The 8,008-nt window shown below is 39.2% G+C and overlaps 1 protein-coding gene across 3 annotated transcripts in view; it reads left to right on the forward strand.

Annotated features, from left to right (window-relative positions):
• Positions 1-6,690: 6,690 nt before the first annotated feature.
• Positions 6,691-8,008, forward strand: part of chd1l (chromodomain helicase DNA binding protein 1 like) — a 44,767-nt gene continuing 43,449 nt past the window's right edge. The window contains exon 1 of one of the 3 annotated variants that reach the window (XM_090236543.1): positions 6,691-6,912. In XM_090236543.1, the coding sequence (XP_090092669.1) occupies positions 6,819-6,912 (94 nt within the window). In that variant the 5' untranslated portion in view covers positions 6,691-6,818. The remainder of the gene's footprint in view (positions 6,913-8,008) is intronic. The other 2 variants (XM_090236544.1, XM_090236546.1) reach the window with 2 other exon arrangements.

Here is an 8,008-nt window from a genome sequence, read left to right on the forward strand (position 1 = left end):
CATAATATAATATAGACATTAGATCTAGCTGGTCTTTCATAATATAATAGAGACAGTAGATCTAGCTGGTCTGTCATATTATGATAGAGACAGTAGATCTAGCTGGTCTGTCATAATATAATAGAGACATAGAGAAAGTAGATCAAGCTGGTCTGTCATATTATAATAGAGACAGTAGATCTAGCTGGTCTGTCATAATATAATAGCGACGGTAGATCTACCTGGTCTGTCGTAATACAATAGAGACAGTAGATCTAGCTGGTCTGTCATAATAAAATAGTGACAGTAGATCTAGCTGGTCTGTAATAATATAATAGAGACAGAGACAGTAGATCTAGCTGGTCTGTCATAAATTAATATAGACAGTAGATGTAGCGGGTCTGTCATCAAATAATAGAGACAGTAGATCTAGCTGGTCTGTCATATTATAATAGAGACCGTAGATCTAGCTGGTCTGTCATATAATAATAGAGACAGTAGATCTAGCTGGTCTGTAATAATACAATAGAGACAGCATATCTAGCTGATCTGTCATATTATGACAGAGACAGTAGATCTAGCTGGTCTCTCATAATCTAATACAGACAGTAGATGTATCTGGTCTGTCATTAAATAATAGTGACAGTAGATCTAGCTGGTCTGTCATATAATAATAGAGACAGTAGATCTAGCTGGTCTGTCATAATATAATAAAGACAGTAGATCTAGCTGGTCTGTCATAATATAATAGAGACAGTAGATCTAGCTGGTCTGTCATATTATAATAGAGACAGTAGATCTAGCTGGTCTGTCATAATAAAATAGAGACAGTAGATCTAGCTGGTCTGTCATATTATTATAGAGACAGTAGATCTAGCTGGTCCTTCATATTATAATAGATACAGTAGATCTAGCTGGTCTGTCATAATATAATATAGACAGTAGATCTAGCTGGTCTGTCATAATATAATAGAGAAAGTAGATCTAGCTGTTTTTTCATAATATAATATAGACATTAGATCTAGCTGGTAATATTTTACATCAATAGCAGTCAATATTAATTGTCACCTTAATTCAGTCTCATCTGAAAGATGTAAATTCTTGGTTATCTTCATGAACTCTGGCTAACAAGTTGAATCAGCGATACAAAATTGGGTTTAATTATTTATTTACTAAATACCTAACTAATCACACAAAATTACACATACACATAATTAATCACATACACATAATCACATGTAGTAACGTCGTTGTGTGATAGACGGGATACTCTGTCTGTTCCTTCCTAACCCTCGTTTGCAGCTGCTGTTGCTAACTCAATGGCTAGGAGGTATCACTTCTGTAGTGAATAAGAGTTCAAAGTTCATACTATTCACAACCAAAGCTCACGCTGATGTTGGCTTCGTTCTGTAGTTATTATCTGAACCATTCTGACATCGGACCGTCGTCCTACATCCTCGGAACAGGAAGTTATATTGTCGTCAAGGCTTTATATAGGAAGGGAGAGGAGGAGGAAAAGTTTTATAGCCCATGTTCCTTCACAGGTGCGGGCCACTAATTGAGCAGAGCCCTCTCTTATGAAAACCCAAATCTCACCTTTTAGAAGCTAAAATCACATTTCATCCCATCACAAATAATTTAATATTCAAACATTTAAATTGAACAACAATTCCATGTGAATCCGATAACTCTGATGTGCAGACTTTCCACTGTAGAGTTTATGTGATCTTATCATTGATGAGAATGTCTCAGATGACAACCGAACTGACATCATATTAATTAAGTACCACCGCATATGTTCAATTGGTCGGATTACCAGAATATAGTTCATTTCCCACCACCTTCTGATGTTCCCAGAATCTCTATGTTAACCAAGGGGTTTGCAAATGTAACATCAGTAGGGTAGAGAGAGGGAAAAGGGGGAAAGAGGTATTTGACTGTCATAAACCTACCCCCAGGCCAACGTCATGACAACTCTCTATATATAAACTCTCTCTATATAGACTCTATATATATAAACTCTATATATATAAACTCTCTCTATATAGACTCTCTATATATAAACTCTCTCTATAAATAAACTCTATATATATAAACTCTCTATATATAAACTCTCTCTATATAAACTCTCTATATATAGACTCTATATACAGTATATAAACTCTCTCTATATACTGTATATACTCTCTCTATATAAACTCTCTCTATATATAAACTCTCTATATATATATAAACTCTCTATATATAAACTCTCTCTATATATAAACTCTCTCTATATATAAACTCTCTATATATAGACTCTATAGATATAAACTCTCTCTATATATATATAAACTCTCTCTATATATAAACTCTCTATATATAAACTCTATATATAAACTCTCTATATATAGACTCTATATATATGAACTCTCTATATATGGACTCTCTATATATATATAAACTCTCTCTATATATAAACTCTCTATAAATAGACTCTGTATATATATATACTCTATATATAGACTATATATAAACTCTCCATATATAAACTCTCTATATATAAACTCTCTATATACAGACTCTCTATATATAAACTCTCTATATACAGACTCTCTATATATAAACTCTCTATATACAGACTCTCTATATATAAACACTCTATATATAAACTCTATATATAAACTCTCTATATATGTAACGGTTTTCTTCATCTGAAGGAGAGGCGGACCAAAATGCAGCGTGGTGGTTATTCATGTTTTTAATAAAGACAACTATACATGAAATAACTAACAAAACAAGAAATGTGAAAACTCAAAACAGCCCTATCTGGTGCAAACACAGAGACAGGAACAATCACCCACAAACACACAGTGAAACCCAGGCTACCTAAGTATGATTCTCAATCAGAGACAACTAATGACACCTGCCTCTGATTGAGAACCATACTAGGCCGAAACATAGAAATACCCCAAAACATAGAAAAACAAACATAGACTGCCTACCCAACTCACGCCCTGACCATACTAAATAAATACAAAACAAAGGAAATAAAGGTCAGAACGTGACAATATATAAACTCTATATATAAACTCTCTACATATAGACTATATATATGGACTCTATTTATATAAACTCTATATATAAAATCCCTCTATATAAACTCTCTATATATAAACTATATCTCTATATAAACTCTCTATATATAAACTCTCTCTATATAAACTATCTCTATATAACTCTATATCTATATAAACTCTCTATATATATACTCTCTCTATATAAACTCTCTCTATATAAACTCTCTATAACATGCTTAACACCCAAGCCATCCTGCAATCTAAACTTGATGCCCTCAATCTCACACAAATTATCAATGAACCTACCAGGTACCTCCCCAAAGCCTTAAACACGGGCACCCTCATAGATATCATCCTAACCAACTTGCCCTCTAAATACACCTCTGCTGTCTTCAACCAAGATCTCAGCGATCACTTCCTCATTGCCTGCATCCGTAATGGGTCAGCGGTCAAACGACCTCCACTCATCACTGTCAAACGCTCCCTGAAACACTTCAGCGAGCAGGCCTTTCTAATCGACCTGGCCGGGGTATCCTGGAAGGATATTGATCTCATCCCGTCAGTAGAGGATGCCTGGATATTTTTTTTAAATGCCTTCCTAACCATCTTAAATAAACACGCCCCATTCAAGAAATTTAGAACCAGGAATAGATATTCTTGGTTCTCCCCAGACCTGACTGCCCTTAACCAACACAAAAACATCCTATGGCGTTCTGCATTAGCATCGAACAGCCCCCGTGATATGCAGCTGGTCAGGGAAGCTAGAAACCATTATACACAGGCAGTTAGAAAAGCCAAGGCTAGCTTTTTCAAGCAGAAATTTGCTTCCTGCAACACTAACTCAAAAAAGCCTCTCCTTCCAGTTCTCTGCTGCCAATGACTGGAACGAACTACAAAAATCTCTGAAACTGGAAACACTTATCTCCCTCACTAGCTTTAAGCACCAACTGTCAGAGCAGCTCACAGATTACTGCACCTGTACATAGCCCACCTATAATTTAGCCCAAACTACCTCTTTCCCTACTGTATTTAATTTATTTATTTATTTTGCTCCTTATTATTTTTATTTCTACTTTGCACATTCTTCCATTGCAAATCTACCATTCCAGTGTTTTACTTGCTATTTGTATTTACTTTGCCACCATGGCCTTTTTTTGCCTTTACCTCCCTTATCTCACCTCATTTGCTCACATCGTATATATTCGTATATATATATTGTTTATACTGTATTATTGACTGTATGTTTGTTTTACTCCATGTGTAACTCTGTGTCGTTGTATGTGTCGAACTGCTTTGCTTTATCTTGGCCAGGTCGCAATTGTAAATGAGAACTTGTTCTCAACTTGCCTATCTGGTTAAATAAAGGTGAAATAAAATAAAAATAAATACAAATATAAACTATCTCTATATGACTCTATATCTATATAAACTCTCTATATATATACTCTCTCTATATAAACTCTCTCTATATAAACTCTATCTCTATATAAACTCTCTCTATATAACTCTCTATATATAAACTCTATATGAACAGACATCAGTAACTCTATATCTTTGGCCAAATGTATTTAAGTTCATCAGTGTTGCTGCAACACAACACACAGCTGTCACGTCCTGACCATAGAAAGCCTTTATTTTCTATGGTGGAGTATGTCAGGGCGTGACTGGGGGGTGTTCTAGTTTATTATTTCTATGTGTAGTCTAGTTTTTGTATTTCTATGTTGGCCTGGTATGGTTCCCAATCAGAGGCAGCTGTCTATCGTTGTCTCTGATTGGGCATCCTATTTAGGCAGCCTTTTCCCACCTGTTGTTTGTGGGATTTGTATTGTTGCTTTTGAGCCCTACTAGGCTGTACGTTTGTGTGTTTCTCTTTATTGTTTTGTTGCTGGTTCCCATTTAAATAAATTATGATGAACCCAAACCACACTGCGCCTTGGTCCAGTCCTTATAACGATCGTGACAGAAGATCCCACCACAAACGGACCAAGCAGCGTGGTCAGTAGGAGCGGACATCCTGGGCCCGGGAGAAAAAGGAGTGGAGGACATCATGGATGTGGGAAGAAATTATGGCAGGAGATAAGACCCTGCCATGGAAGCAGGCAGAGGCAGCGAAGGAGGATCAACGGCGGCTCCGAAGTTCACGACCACGACGGAAGCCCGAGTAGGCAGCCTCAAAAATTTTGCGGGGGGGCACACGGGTTGGTCGGCGAAGCCGAGGGTCGAGTCTGAGAGCGAAGAGGGATATTGGGATAGACTGAGCGAGGAGTATTGTGAGATAGTTGAGGGGAGTGATGAGGTAGAGTGGATGGTTTGGTGTCAGGAGCAAAACAGTCGCCGTGAGGAGCGTGGGACCAGTCAGGCACCATGTTTTGCTGAGATACGCAATGTGTCTCCAGTGCGCATCCACAGCCCGATACGCTCCTGGTCTCCAGTACACCTCCTCGGTCCAGGATGCTGGGCTAAAGTGAGCATCCAGCCAGGACGCTTTGTGCCAGCGCTACGCTCCAGCCCTCCAGTGTGCATCCACGGCCAAGTATATCCTGCGCCGGCCATACGTACTGTGTCTCCAGTGTGCCTCCACAGTCCAGTACGTCCTGTGCTTCCTCCCCGCACTCGCCCTGAGGTGCTTGTCATCAGCCCGGTGCCACCTGTACCGGTCCCACGCATCAGGCCTCCAGTGCGCCTCCACAGTCCAGAACCTCCAACGACGGTCCACAGTCCGGAACCTCCCAATCAGATTTAAATAAATTATGATGAACCCAAATCACGCTGCGCCTTGGTCCACTTATAACGATCGTGACAATAGCACACATTCTATCAGGAAATAAATGATGAAGGACCCTTCTCAAGGCTATGATTCTATCAGGAAATAAATTATGAAGGACCCTTCCTTCCCATGGCTATGATTCTATCAGGAAATAAATGATGAAGGACCCTTCTCAAGGCTATGATTCTATAAGGAAATAAATGATGAAGGACCCTTCCTTCCCATGGCTATGATTCTATCAGGAAATAAATGATGAAGGACACTTCCTTCCCATGGCTATGATTCTATCAGGAAATAAATGATGAAGGACCCTTCTCAAGGCTATGATTCTATCAGGAAATAAATTATGAAGTGCAACACTGCAGAGATGGTAGTTGCAGACTCATGTCTATCAGAGCAGAGAGAGGAAAAGAGATTATAGAAAAGGAATCTCATTCTGGTTCCGTAAGAGATACAGGCAAGCTTCTCTCTCTCACACCACAGCAACTGCCATGAGTTGGTCTCTAGGTTACAATAAACCCGGGCTAGGCCCAGCCCGAATAAATTCTTAGAAAATCAGGTGCGGGCTGAAAATCTACATTTTCACATTAGGCTATGTTTTTTAGGGGGCACTCGAATTAACTCTGACCGCTTTTATTTGAATTTGTACAATGCAAACATTGAAAAAAATGTCATGCCAAGAAAGGTACCGGATCCTCACAAATAGGTTCCTGAATGAAACAGGATCCTATTGCGGCAGGATCCGGCTCAAATTAAGCACTGGATGTAGGGAATTTCTTGATTTATTTTCCTTTTTTCAAGCAAAGTATAAAGGAGTTATACTCCAGTCTAGTTGGTGGCGGTAATGCAACGTTTATTGGAGGCCAACCGCCGTTAAACCTAATCAAAGGAGGAGAAGAAGAAGCCGCGTCTCCTCTGTTTCAGGTCATCTGATCAGGAAGTAAACAATGTTTGTTTGGCGCTAAACTTCCTTCCTTGTTGTTTCTCTGAAACTTTCCTCAGCTTTTGGAAATATGGCCAGCTTCCATCAGAAAATAAAAACAAGCGTACCGGAAGAAACCAAGAGCAGTCTGACTGAAAAAGATTTGCAGAAGTGGGGTTTGCAAGGTTTGTGGTGGGGAGTGGGGGCAAAGTTAATGTAAGTTAATGGTTAGCCTACGACAGAGACTGATTCAGGCCAACTCAACAGAGCCATGCCCAACACTCAGGACTGGATCTGTAGTAGCTAGCTACCTAACTTGTTAGTAAGCACTGGCAGTGTTCCACTAGTATTTAAGCGACATTTGTGGTAGCTTGGTGGTATTAGTTGAACTCAAATCAAATTGTGTTTGTCACATGCGCAGAATACAATGCTTAATTACAAGCCTTTAACCAACAATGTAGTTTTAAGAAAATGCATTAAAAAAAGTAAGATAAGAAATAATTAAAGAGCAGCAGTAAATAACAATAGCGAGGCTATATACAGGGGGTGTCGAGGTAATTGAGTTAATATTGTAATGAAACAGCAGGGAGCGCCGAGGTACGGCGCGCTATCGACTGTGCCGAGTCGATTTCCGTGTTTATACACCCAGGCGCGTTACACTTCTCCCTCCTTTCAAAGAGCGCGTCCTCGCGCTAGCTTGCGGCTCTACGTCTCTACGTCTTGCGCTCCTATAGAGTTCCTGGATGACAGGAAGCTTGGTCCAGTGATGTACTGGGCCGTATGCACTAGCCTCTGTAGTGCCTTGCCATCATTCGCTAGAGAAAGAAATCACATCTTTGGTAGTGTTTTCAGTTGTTAGATTAATTAGCTACTTTTTTGTGTGCCTTGTAGCAGTGTAGCTAACTACTGGAACTACACTACATTTTCTGCAAAAATAAGATATGGCAGAAAATGCAATCATTTCCTTTCTTTTTTTAAAATCAGACCATGCCTAACTCTGAAATAGGATAAACTACAGATTCTGTTAACTGAGTCTAGAGCGATGAACTGAGTCTAGAGCGATGAACTGAGTCTAGAGCGATGAACTGAGTCTAGAGCGATGAATTGAGTCTAGAGCGATGAATTGAGTCTAGAGCGATGAATTGAGTCTAGAGCGATGAACTGAGTCTAGAGCGATGAACTGAGTCTAGAGCGATGAACTGAGTCTAGAGCGATGAATTGAGTCTAGAGCGATGAATTGAGTCTAGAGCGATGAACTGAGTCTAGAGCGATGAACTGAGT

This window comes from Oncorhynchus mykiss, chromosome 5 (genome assembly GCF_057628025.1).
Source record: "Oncorhynchus mykiss isolate SJ-2025 chromosome 5, ASM5762802v1, whole genome shotgun sequence".
In the NCBI taxonomy this organism is placed as follows: domain Eukaryota; kingdom Metazoa; phylum Chordata; class Actinopteri; order Salmoniformes; family Salmonidae; genus Oncorhynchus; species Oncorhynchus mykiss.